The sequence below is a fragment of the Crocodylus porosus genome, unplaced genomic scaffold, assembly GCF_001723895.1.
Source record: "Crocodylus porosus isolate Cpor-Errol unplaced genomic scaffold, CroPor_comp1, whole genome shotgun sequence".
In the NCBI taxonomy this organism is placed as follows: Eukaryota; Metazoa; Chordata; order Crocodylia; family Crocodylidae; genus Crocodylus; species Crocodylus porosus.
Window position 1 is genome coordinate 57,684,889 of NW_017728951.1, and position 14,164 is coordinate 57,699,052.

The following is a 14,164-nucleotide window of genomic DNA, read 5'->3' on the forward strand; positions in this document are numbered from 1 at the left end:
TCTGGAACCAACTTCCAAGAGAAGTGGTGCAGGCTCCTACCCTGGGGGTTTTTAAGAGGAGGTTAGATGAACACCCTACTGGGGTCGTTTGACCCAGTACTCTTTCCTGCCATGGCAGGGGGTTAGACTAGCTGATCTACTCAGGTCCCTTCTGACCCTAGAAACTATGAAATATTTTATGTCTGGATACAAGTATCTGGAATTTTGTAACTGGAATGTGTGTTCATTTCAAATGCATAGGAAATATTACTGAACTAGTAGTATAACCTGTGGATATTAGAGCTTGTCAGTTGATCTCTTCATAATCTTTTTATTGTCTTTTATTTTGATCAGGCTGTTTATCCATTTGGACTGAAAGAAAAAAGAATTCTCTCTCTGGATGCATGTGTTCTATTATTCACTGTGTCTCATAGCCAATAATACCTTCATGTTTAACAATCTCTTGTGAGTTAGGAAATGCTCTTATTATACCTATTATAAAATTTTGGCTTTATGGAACAGAGAGATTGTCTTGTAACCTCAAGAAAGTAAAACAATATATATATATTTTTTTTTTCTAGGACATAGACTTCACCCAGACCTTTTGAGTTTAATTTCATTGTCCTAATTTCAAAGATACTCTTACCTACTTTTTCTAGATTTCATTTGCAATTTGGATATTTTAACTTTATTCCTTCCTCATTGTATTTTTAAGTTCCATCCTTCTCATTAATAACGTTGTATTAAATTATCACAAAAATGACATTGGCAGATGAATGATAACTTTTACCCTAAAAAGCCTTAAATACTATGGGGTGCCTATACACATGCTCTGATGCATTCTACTTAGAATGTGTTGGGTCCAGAGTGCTAGAGAGTTGCAATTAGAAAATTCCAGCATGCCACACTATCACATGCATTTAAAAATGGCGACAGGGGCACTTTAACTAAAACTTGTTTAATAATCTTTAGTTAAAGCACCATTTGAAATGCATGTGTCCTGAGTCTAATTAAGAGTTTCACTAATATGGTTTTACTACACGATGCAGATACGTTACTCAGATGTCAGCACATCCATCATAGACCCAAAGTGTTTGATTGTATTTGATATTTTAGTATTAGCAGTCATGTTCTGTGGTCTCCAGTCTAGCATGGTTCCACTCATGATTTGTTAATGTAGGTATAGTTTGTCAAGGCTTTTCCATGCAGTCCACTGTGGCTTTCCCCAGATTTATGACCTTTCCCTTTCAATGGACTCAGCTTTTCCAGCAGTTTTTCATCAGACTGCAGTGATTCATCTAGTGAAATAGATTCCCTTGTACTCTGTGTTGAGGTCTGAGGGGAATGGGTTGAAAAAAGGTGTAAAGCAGGGAGACTTATTTAAACAAAAGGAACTGATCCAAAGGTCTCCATCAAGAAACCTTCATGTATTTTAAGCCTTGCTGCTAAAAACTTAAACATTTTAATTAGTTGTCTTTTGGAGGAGACATCTATCATCCTGAGCTCTTCTGAGCATTTACATGTGCCATTAAGGCAACGGGATAAATTCTGGTGCAGTTCATGCCACAGAAAACAGCTCTTTGAGCTGTGGCAGTGCTCAAAAGGGTGCTTTAACTAAAGGTCATTTCAAAGCTGATATTTTAACTAAGGCTTATTTCAAAAGGGTGCTTTAACTAAAGTCCATACTAAAGTCCATACTACAGCACTTTGAGCTGTGGCAGATGGAGCACTAGGGTGCTAAACTGCTAAAGTGCAGGGCTAGGTGGCAGGCATCCCCCACACTTTAGCACCTTTATGCCCTAGCCAACCCCTGTCACTATCTACACATGTGTTTTGGTGGAGTAATTAACTTACTGCACCTAATACCAGCTCATGTATAGACTGTGACACTTTCCTGTGGAGCTAATTGGTCAACTCTATGGTAAAGTTTATGTGTAGATGCACCCAGTGAAATGTTCCTAAATCCCACTAATATCAGCTAGCACTAGCTCTCCAATAACAGTTCTATGTGCATCTCACTTTTCTTCAAACTCACTACAGTCACAAAATATACACTGAAGAAAAATCTATTAATTTTACTATATACACATCTCTGCATTATTCTTTACCATTTCTGTGGTACACAGTACAAAGCTAAGAAGTGCAATATCTCTTAAACATTAAAAAGCTACCACTGTTTACCCAGAACAGAAAATTTTAGTGTTTTTTGCAGTTGCTCTTATGCAAAGTTGGGAGTTTTTCAGAAATGTCGGTGAGCAGCTTTTAGTATTTCATTAACCATAACAGCTATATTCTACTTAAATTAGAGCACCTAGGCTCAGTACTGGCAGTCAAAAGCCCAAAGCTGAATCGATTCCATCTTTGCAGGTTAGTCTAAGCTCCATAGATAGAACAAATAAGCAAGTAAACAGACATTCCCTTTTGATTCTGAAAATGCAGCAATATGCCTGCACTGGCCCAAGCCAGAAACTGGGGTTGTGGGTGCTACATCATGCTTCCTTACATGGTTGGAGTGGACAGTTTGGGCCAAGACTAGCCCACCCACCATGTGAGGGGGTTCTGCAGGGAAGGTGCAAAACATTCTGGGATACATGGGGGGGACTGTGAACTAACTTGAACCTGGAGGGGATCTGGAACAGAAGTTCAATAAACTGATTTAACCTAAATTAGTTGGTCCATCCAGGTTTATCTTAAACTGGTTTGCACCATTTTGCCAGCTGTGTATATGTACTGAACTTGTGTTGTATTGCAGATTTGAACTGGTTTCTGATCACTTATACCAGTTTATGTGTAATTTCTGTTCCTAGCCCTTGAAATAGACACAAGCCTTTGAACCCATCCCATGACCTTAAAGGCTTGATAGTTTGGGAGAAAACCTGGAATTCAACTTAATATTTATGAATAAAATACTTCCCTTAATTAATAGAAATGGTTGTAATTAATAGAAATGGTTGATTCATGTTTTTTCCTCAGTCTGAAAAAAAAGATAGGTATTGGTTTATATTCATCCACCAACACATTCATTTCCCCATTTCTCTCCCACTCCTTCCTTTCAGCTGATCACTCCTTTCAAATAGCCTGTCTTCAATCCAATGCTAACATTAAAGATAGAAATTATTAAATTAATAAAATAAAGTAGCATATACTGTAATGGGTGTTATATTGTTGGCAGCTAATAAAAAGTTTATGAGCAAACATATAGTTTGTATACTCCAAGAGGTACACCAATACTAGTGCAATGCAGATGTTTAGGAATTCATCATTAAAAATATTTTACATATACACAATGTGACACTACAGTATACATACTACAAGAAAAACTCTTCATTATTTTTCTGCCTCAGCTTCTAAACAGTTAAGTCTGGAGAGAGTTAATATACCAATGAAAGGAAATAAAATGGAGAGAGAACTAGAAAGATGTGAGCCCAGTACCAAGCTTCTTCACCAAAATCTGTGCTGAAGGTGTTAAAAAAACCTTGCAAATCAGCTTCTCTGCTCTCTCCAGCAGAGATGCCAACTGCTGTGTCTCTGTCTTCATTCAGCTTCAAACATAATAAAAGTCACTTTGTAAGGAGACGTGCTTGGCCTGTCAATCAAATATCATTATACCAGGATGCAGACATGACCCAGTTTGGGGCTTCCTGTCTGGGTGAGAAGGAAAACATTGTAAAAAATTATTTTTTGAAAAAGAACCTTTTCTACTGAGTTGCTTAATCCAATTCACTCAGACTGGGTATCTTTTTAGCACTGACACTTTTACATAATTTTGATATTCCAATAAAGTTCATGATTAACATTTATGATTTCATATTTCAATAGCAACTAGTGGCAATATAACCTGGGTCATTTATTGGTCCTATACAGTTCCACAAGTGAGAGCTCCACCTCCAAAGTATGTTTTGCCATACTATCTTAAATTTGCTCAATAGAATTGCAAGCCCTTGGGATATGCAAAAGTAGTGGTTTCCGCTCCTGCATGTTTTATGATATACAAAGCACCACAAAATAGTATATAAAATTTTATATTTAACAAGTGTTACAGAAATAGATGAAAGTGAAAAATGCCTAAACAGCCTTATTAAAAAACCTGTTGCAATCTGAGCTTTGACCTTCTGAAGTACAACCTTGACATTACATCAGCATAATTTTCCTCATTTATTTTTTTAAATGTTTTTAAAGATTAAAGGAATGCAAGTAAGAATTTATAATTGAGTGGAACCTGTAATTTCCTTAAATTTTGTTCAGCTTACGTATTCTTATCTCTTTATAGACTAGCACTGCCGTCTTGGGTCTCTTTTGACTTAAGGAAATATTCGACTATAAATGTTTAGTCCTTAAAAAAAAAATCTTAAGATACCCATGAACATTTAATATTGAAAAATGATCCAATTAGCCTTTCCCAACCCCAAATAAAAAAAACCATATTGACTAAAATAGAGCCAGGATTTTAACCCTAATATTTATTTTTTCACCAAAAGGTTAAGATGAAATAACACTGATAAGGGAATGCTTATTTCTTTATTTACTTATACAGGGATCCAAATGGAAGAAGCCTCTGGAGGTAGACACAAAATGTAATGATTTTTGCCTGATCTTCCCTTCTTGAAGCCTGTGTTAAATTTTGAACAACCAAAGACTCATAAATACAAGCACTTACCTGTCTGCTCACTTTCAGAGAAAAATCTGCAGAACTAATGAGCTACTGGTTATTGCAGAGACTACTGGTTTTGCTTAGCACTGCTCTTTGTGGGAAATCTGAGCTAACAGCGCTCAGATTATAGCTGAGAGAATACTGGAGTTAGGTTTATGTTACATCTAAATATACATTAATTATATATTAAACCTAAGTCTGGCTAGTAAAGGAAAATAATCTTAGTTTTTGTTAGGTCATTGAGGGCAGTAATCTCAAGACTACATAATTGTTCAGGTCTTAAATCTCAAGAATTAAAAAAAAAACCTGCACTGAGCATTTTTGTCTATAGCCTCTTGATATTTTATTTCAAAAGAATTAAGTTGAATATAGTTGAATATTAGATTGCATGCTAAATTTTGCTGCCTTTTCTTTTTGTAAACAGAGTAGTGGTGCTTTGAATCTGTTCCTTATTTTACATCATTCACTAATGTGTTTTTCCTTTTCAAGCACGTTCAGATTTGTTTGCTGCAAATATTGGAACTGGGCCATGCTTTCTTGGTTAGTTACCCAAGTCACATTAACTCTGTTCTTGATTAAGGAAGCAAAATGGAACAGACTGTGAAGATTGCAATAAAAATATAAATAAAAATAGTTTTATGTATGTTTTCATTTGAAAGGGTTTTTTTATAAATGGTCTGATTTGCAGAGACAAAGAGAACATAAATGACTCATCACTAAGGTTGGATCAAAATTCACTTTCACTACATTCAGGGACATTTTTTCCAAATTCTCTCAACTGTAATCTGCATGCTGCTAGTTCCAGATTCCTAGCCAAATAAAGCTATATTTAGGAAAAACAATAATCTCTCAAAAAAAAAAATAGTGTCACCTAGGTTTTTTAAACTAAAGTCAGCAGTATGTTTAAATTCCACTAAGAATCCAGTGCAAATCATGAACAATTGACATAAAGAGTACCCAGATTTATGACACCAATAATTTATTACACAGTTAATAAAAAAAGGTCATAATGTTGCAGTAACAAATGCTTCCATGTGACTGTCAATGGTAGACCAATGAAGAACACACGTGGCGTTCTAATGAATACAGGTCGGGACAGCTGTTGATCTGAGGTAGCTCCTGTAACACAGACATCCAATCGGATGACTGTAGCTGTTTCTCTGAAACTCCATTTTTGCAAGGATTAAAATAAAAAACATATTTTAAATTAACAAAATAATACTTGCTTATAATATACCCTTTGAGACTTTTGCATCACAAATTCTGTAGAACTCAAGCACTGTGTATGTGAAAAAACTCTTCAGTATGTTAGCCCTAGTCTAGCATCTAGTTTAATGAATGAAAGACTGCCAAGTAAGGATAGAACTGATTATATGGGTCTTTATACAAATGAAGTCACAATAGATATCAAATTCAAGCAAGATTCATTAGGTCTCTGTCATTAAACTTTATTTTCAATCTTTCCTGTTGATTTTCTCTAATTTGAGATGGGCATAGAATTTGACAGAATGTTTTCCCGTGGAATGTTATGTTATATTTCATGTTTTTCCACTGTATTTTCTGGGAGCAGCTATCCAAGCTTCGGTAAGCCAAAACATTCAGTACTTGTAATAAAAAACAAAAAACGTTGATGTTAATTAACATTTTTAACATTCTTCTTCCATTGATTTCTAAGGCTTTGGATAAGTTGTTTGAAACTTTGATTGAATTCAATGGGAGTTTAAGTTAGGGTCACATGTTTGAGCTAATGATTATGTTCCTTTGTCTGAAGCCTGGCACATTAAGAAACTGGCCAATCAGATATTACTATAGAATGAAAAGTAAATATGACCCTTCTCACAGAAGCAGGGCTCAACATAATTATTTGATTTTCTTTCTCATTAAAAGAACTTGACTAAGAAACATGGGAGCCAGCATTTGCTCTAAGCTGTGCAGCGTGCATGGCCATGCAAGTAAGCCTGGCAGTGTGGCATGAGCATATTTACGCGGCTGCACATGCCACACAACTTAGAGGGAATGCTGATGGGACCCACTGATGCACAAATTATAGTGTAACAAGGCCAGATTCTCTATTTTAGCCGAACTTTGCTTAGCAGCAGACCATGGAAAGTGGGTGGCTTCAAGCTACTATAACACTTCCTGGGTGTGTCTACAGGAAACATTTACTGTTCAATTGACTAATTAGCTGTGCAGTAAATGTCTTGTCCTCTACACATCTACCCCTATTAGCCTGGAGTAAACTAATGTATTCTGCATCAGGGTAGTACTTGTAACTACAAGTACTTTCCTGCTGCAGAGCAAAAAACTCCACAGCACTGCACATGTAGATGGTGGAGGGACTGGTTGGGAGATGAGGATGCTTCACTGTAGGGGCTTCCCACCAGCTAGCACAACACTGAATCTCCCTCGTGTTCCACCCAGCCCTTCCACAGTATGTTGAGCTGGGAGATGCAGCTCTGGTTCTGCATGCTGCACATGAATAAACTGTGGAGCTTATTGCTTTGGAGTTAATTACTCCCAGGTGCACATTCAAGTGGTGTGCCTGGGAGCAAGAAACCCCAGAGCAATAAGCTCTACAGTTTATTCATGCTTCATAATTGCACATGTAGATGTACCCCCACCCTCCTTAAAGATCAAAGCCAATGGATTAGTCTCTAACATAAGTCAGAACAGTTGTAAGTAGTTGCCTGGATTTTAAACAACTCTCAGACTGCCACAACCCTAAAACAAACTATTGCACTGGCAACCAGAGATTATCTAGAGACAAAAGCATCAGATGCTCTTTCCCCAGGATGTGCCCACTTTATCAGCTCATTAACACTATAGGATTCTATTAGATATGTAGAACCTCCTGCTGGGTCTATGGATGATTTGTTTCTAGGACAGTGTTCAATTTAAGTAACCAAGAACTGCATTTTGAAAATATTAAATATTGTGAATCAGCCTTATGAAATATGGGGAAATAATACAAAATTGCCATTATATTATAAATGTCAGTATAGCACTTACTACTAAAACCCACATACATGCTTTCATTATGCTTAAATTCGGTCTTAACTTGTGTTGCTTTCCATGCTAACTATTGAGAATGCAGCACTGATCTGGTAAACAGACTGTTTTAGAGACCGTATATTTTCTTGTGCTTTGCCATTGCAAGTGCAATATGTTAGGCTATTGGAAAGCACCAAAGTAAGTTCTTGGGGGTGGGGGGCAACTAATTCTTTATTTTGTTCTGACCGACACATTTCATACATTATGTATTTCCTGGGTTCTTATTCAGCATTGAACTGGGGAACAACCACCACCACCACAACAACAACAATAATGGTAGTACTCGTCTAAGCTCTGCTCACTACACAACCTGCAACCAACAGTTACCAAAATGAGATGCTGCTCATAGTAGACCATGCAGCCATTCAAATTGTGAATGTGCTCTCTGGCCATAGCGTACCCTTGATATTGCTTGAATATGCCCATGGGCTAGCTAGAGCTCCTTGAGCTCCTTTCTGACTCAGGAAAAAGACGTGACTGTAACTCCTCAATTGACTCTAACTCTTTGCACATAAATATGATGTCATCACTTTCGACAAATTGAATACCTTTCTGATTCTTGTCCTTTTTTTTCTTAAGCAAAGAATGATATAGTTGGAAAGTTGATATTTAATTAACTATCACCAAGTTAAATCCTTGTTGAGATGATTGAACAAAGCTGACATGGAGGAGAGTTAATGTTCTACACACTGCTGATTCATGGACATCCCTGCATTATGCTCATTTCATGTTTTTGGTTTTCTTCTCAATGGGCATGTCTACATGAGATGCTATGTCTGTGTAGTGATGAGCTATGGCAATGCAGTTTGTTCCTATGGCTACATAGTGTCGGCAGGCATGAACTGTAATGCCACTGGTACTGTGCAATAGCAACAAGCTCATTGCTGCTGCACAGTAGAGTCAGAGATGACCTGTGTGGTGCTGGCAGTGTGCAGTACTGGCAGTTACTGCTCAGTTATTTAGTACTGAAGTAAGCAAGTACTAAATGACTGTGCAGTAAAACTGTGTTGTAAAAACTGCACAGTCAAGCACCCAATGATAAGAGCTGGAGATTTATTTTTTATCTTAAACTTATGCTGAGATTCCATGGGTGAACCTAGGAGCCTAGGTTGCTGTCCCATACCACCTATCAGTTCAGCTAGATCCTTGGTTTTCTATCACTGTATAAATAGATTAAGGGGTTCAGATTTTTCTGGGATAAAATTGAAATAAGGTGGGGGTTTTCTAGGGGCGGGATTGGTTTGTTGGTTTTTGTGTTTGTTTTGGTTTGGTTTGAGGTATTCTTTGGTAATGGTGTATCAGATTGAGCTGTTACAATTACCTATAGCTTTTGCTTAGGCAAACAGAAAGTCACCGCAAGTTGATGAATACCAGTTCTTTCTATTGCTTAAAGCTGGGAGTAGAGAGAAAGAGATCATTTTGTTTGTCCTGATTACATTGTTCTTATCTCAATAGGATAAAGAAGTAAATCTGGAGCAGGTCCACAGACGCATGAACAGTTTAATTGATGAAGACATAGCTCACAAGCAAATTTCTCCAGCATCTATTGAAATTTCAGCCTTGGAGATTGGTGGTATGCAGCCAAGTCAGACCCTGGAGCCAGTACGTGAATACCAGAACACGCAACTTTCTGTCTCTACCTTTTTGCCAGAACAGACAAGTCATGGTGCCAGCAGGACACTCACAGCTGCCTCTGGTAGTAACCTGCCATTGCCCCTTAGCAGCTCAGCCACCATGCCCTCTATACAGTGTAAACACAGGTCGCCAAATGGAGGACTATTTCGTCAGAGTCCTGTGAAAACACCCATTCCAATGGCATTTCAGTCTGTGCCAGGGGGAGTCATTCCAGAAGCTATGGAACCTTCCCATGGAACATCCATATAATGAAAACAAACAAAAAACAACCAGCAGAGCTTTTTAATACAAATTTAAAACAAACAAAAACTCTTACATTTTTCTTGTACATATCTGTAAATAATGAAAGAATGAAGTGGGGTAAAAGTGTATTTTGAATATTCCCAATTTTCGAAGTCAGTAAAAAACGAAACAAAACAAAAAAAAACCACAAAAAAAATGTATGAATGACTTTGTAAATTTTGTTCTATATAAATAAAAAGGCAACTACTTGTGATCGTTCTCAAGTGCCAAAGAAGACCTGTTACTGGGACTGAGGGCAGTAATTTTTGTACATGGATTTCAAGATTTTTTGTTACAAGTTTTCTTTTTTTAATTTTGTCTTTTAAATTTGAAAAATATCCATTTCTCAATGTACAAGTTTATTTACTCAGTTGTTTTTCCTCTTCAGAACCTTATTTCCTAGTCAATATGGCAGTTCACTCAGAGAATTTAACAGCTTGCATTAGCAAAAGCAGTAACAACTGTTTTAAACATAAATTATAACTAAAACCAAGCAAACAATAAACAAAGCAACCAGAACTCTTTCCTTCTAACAAGGATTATATTTCCATGCAATTTCTAAGGGGAAGCACAGGTTTATTGAATTGTGTTTTCATATGCATTCCATGGGGTGCAGCTCTTTTTAATTAAACGTTATGTGTGGATCAGTGATATATAGAGAGAGCGATATATATAGATGAATGAACTAAATATATATATAAATCTATGATGATAAATAAGAGGATTCAGGGTATGGGTAGAGCTATGAAGCAAAGCCTACGATCATATTTTTTTTGTGTTTTGAGTGTACAAGTGAAAGTATAAAGGAGTCAAGGACTCAAAGGAGTAATTCAAGGAAAAGCTTTATTTGACAGTGAGGAAATGATCATGTTATAGTGCCTATTGCCCTATGGTGTGATTTCTTTTCTTTATGTTTCGAGGACTATTCTATATAATGGATTAAACATTACCTGTTAAAGTCATAGCTCTGAAAGACAAAGACTAAATTCATGACTATAAACACAACTTCTGTTTTGTTCCCCTCCCCCCTTTGTTTTTTAAGAAGCACTTTATGGCCACATCTATAATCTTGGAAGAATGGCTATAAAGTGCCTCAATCAAAGAAAAAGATAGAGAACACATATAGTTAACTTTATGTCTTGTCTGAAAATCTGCCCACTGCAATGTAATATGAAAAAATCAACATTGATTCCTTCCCAAATATTAGTATAAATTTTATACCTTCCTTTTTCTTTCCTTTTTTTGGTGCTGCTGGGCAAATGTTAGCTTTCAGAATTTGAATAATTTAAAAACTTTTCAGATGTATTGCTATAAGTAGGCTCTATTGCTGACTGAATTCCTTCACTTTAGTAGAATGCCATTATTGAGGAAAACCCAGATGAAGAAGGTGGTACAGTCTGGTACAAGTTGCACGTACTGTTTCAAACTAATTAAAAAGAATAATAATAACATTGAAGTGATGAAATTTACAGTAATGATACAGTTGGTCCATGTAGGATTTTTATTTACATCATGTTTATTTTTCTCTGTGTTTGTAACAGTATTATGAATGTATGAACCTGAATTCTATCTGTTAACTGAAATTGTTTTCCATCTACCATGTGTATGCTAGTTTACCACTTTAGGGTTGATCATGTTGGGAGGCTGTGCATATACAGTAAAAGCTCTGTTATCTAGCATCCATAGGTAGTGGAGGGTGCCTGTTAATCAAATATGCCAATTATCTGAGAGCTTATCTTCAACGGGTTGGAGGCGTCTTTGCTGGTGCACCAGGGCTTTCACTCCCTGGCATCAGTGTGCCAAGGGACAGGGAGGGGGGCCCTGCGCAGGCTACTTTGCCTCGGGCCGTGGTCCTCAAGCAAGAAGTGGGGCTTGGTGAAACTGGAAGTGCCACAGTGGGACTTGTGGTTTCACTTTTGCTGCGTTGATCCACTGCCATAAACAACAGATGCTGCTAATGCCAGATGCCAGTTAATGGAGCATTCTGGATGGTAACGTGCTGGATAACGCAGCTTTTACTGTATTGTTTACCAAGAGGAAAACATTCAGTCTTTTTTTTCTCCCTCACAATCATTCCCCCTTCTGCTTTTCACCTCCCTACCATAAATTAAGGTTCCGGTCCTTAGGTACTGCTGAGGAGTATGATGCAAAAGAAGCAATGAAAATGTGGGTTTAAACCACTTCAGTGCTTGCCTCCTTATAGCTGGTTCCCCACAGTTGAAGGCTGCCCCTTTTTACAAGGGATTGGTACAAGAGTTAGGAGTCTGCTGGTTAATAGGGTGATTCCATTTCAGGCGTCTTTATTTCTGGTCTTGCCTACAGGCAAGTGATACAAAAGTTCTAGGCTACAAGAGTATCCTCATTAACATCATGCCTTCAAGCTAAACAGATGGCAGTGCAGAATAATTGAGCCACAGTGCTCTTGTCTGATGCTGCTAATAAACAAGTACTTCAGAAAGTTTCTCATCTGCAGCCTTTACACCAGCAAGGCACTATTCATTTCTCCACAGCAAATACCAGAATTGAGCAATGAAGCCTTATTTTACAGTGACCTCTTTACTTTCACAACACATATTTATCAATCCATATGTTATCAGTATATTTTATAATACTAGTATAAATAATAATACTATTATAAATAATTTAAACTAAATTCCATTTAAAAATGAATGAACAAAGTACTTTTAGGAATTGTCTTTAGTGTTTTTGTTGTTTATTCAATTTCTCTCTATTGGCACCATCATGCAAAATACTGACAAATTGATCGATGTCCAGCTGATTTCAATAGCCTACTGAATGTGTAAAGTTAAACCTATGTTTGTGTTTTGCAAGATTAGGTCCAAAGTGTTCAGTGTCTCATAGAATTGCACCCCATATAGCTGTTATAAAGCAAAGAACTGTAATATTTAATTTTATACAGGTGCTTAGGTCTCATTAAGTCAGGCAGTCTATGGATAAGTTAAACAGCACTGATCAGGAATAGACTTAAGCATATGTTTCAGGTTAAGCACCAAATTTTAAGTAGGTAAGCGATCGCATTGACTTCAATAGGAGTATTCAATTGCTTAAAGTTAATTGTGTGCTTAATTACTTAGTTGCACTTGTGCCTATGTTATACAATCAACAATACACAATGGATATTCCATTTTTTAGTGATTTGTTGAGAAGTTAAATCAACAGAGGCTAAGCAGATCAATTATGGCAGATCTTTCATGTGTTGCTGCAGTTTGAGATTATTTAAGTAAATGAACAAGTTTTCCCTGGAACATAAACAATATTTCTTTGCCCATGCCTTTCAGTTCTCAAAAGTAAATTCAGAATTCAACTTCTGTTCCCTGTTTTAGATGTATACCTTTATTTTGACTGTTCAGAACATTCATATATGTTCACTTGTCATATAATATGCACCCATCCTACACTCCTGCATATATATGCACATGCAGACAGGGTTATTCACAGTTGAATTAAAATAGAAGTTGAATTTTCATGCCAGATCTTCAGCGGGGGTAAATCAGCCGAGTTTCATTGTAATAACAGTTTACATCAGCTACTAATATGGCCCTTCATTTTTAATAGCTTACTGACATGAAGTAGGAGCACTTGCATAAAAACTACAAGAGCCTGTTGTGCCCTTGATTTTTAAACAGAACTCCACACTGAATGTACTGGAGTGTAGCAGTTCTGCTTAAAAATGGGGATTATATATGATCCCAGATGTTCCAGTTCCTCCAAGATGTTTACATTGCAAAGTTGGTTGTAATTGAAATTGAGTGCCTATACTTTTTTTGCAGTTGTGCTCTTTTGCTGATGAGCTTCTTCAAAAGTGACATCCGTGGCACATTAATAATGTGTCTTTTTCTGTTTACTCATTAGTTTAGAAACAATACTTCATTTTCCTCAAAAAAATGTGACTTGATGTCTTGGATTTGCTTGCAGTCCACTAGCTCTGGAGAATGCATTGCTGTTATTTCTGAATAGTATGTCATATTTTCTTGTCACAATGGAAAAAAATATTAATTGTGCTTTTTAATTTCAGAGTTAAAACTTGATACTTTTTAATGCTGAGTTACAATTACATGTGTGCAATATTTGTCTTGCAGAGTGAAATTCCCAACTTCCTTGCTGTTCCTTGCTGTTATAACCCAGCATTAATGCATTGTAGATGAAGCCTAATGAGAACAAGAACAATTTAGCTGATAGAGTAAAATCTTTATGTTTGGATCCTCACTGGGGTAAATCAGCATAGCTCCTTTGAAAACACTAGTGCTGTGCCAGTTTAGACTCACTGCGGACCTTGCTGAATGCTGAGCTTTAAAGCCATGCTTCCTATTGATCTGTATTCAGTGCCGGCTCTGAAAAGAAAGCATCTTAAGTTATTGCTAAAAATGAAGCTGAATAAAAAAGCAGCTTCTTTTGGCCAGTTAACATAGATATGAATTATATGTGGTAGCTGAAATCGTTTAAGCACAAGGTTCTTCTCAAAGCTTGTTCAAAGTTAAGTGTATATCCACTTTGTCAGAGGTTAGAAGCTGGTGACATTTCTTTTAGAGGAAACAATCTTACTGG

At 36.8% G+C, this 14,164-nt stretch overlaps 1 protein-coding gene across 2 annotated transcripts in view; it reads left to right on the top strand.

Moving 5' to 3' along the window:
• Nucleotides 1-10,120, top strand: part of GRID1 (glutamate ionotropic receptor delta type subunit 1) — a 1,072,773-nt gene extending 1,062,653 nt beyond the window's left edge. For both annotated transcript variants that reach the window (XM_019555843.1, XM_019555842.1), the window contains exon 16: nt 9,137-10,120. In XM_019555843.1, the coding sequence (XP_019411388.1) occupies nt 9,137-9,565 (429 nt within the window). In that variant the 3' untranslated portion in view covers nt 9,566-10,120. The remainder of the gene's footprint in view (nt 1-9,136) is intronic.
• Nucleotides 10,121-14,164: the final 4,044 nt, after the last annotated feature.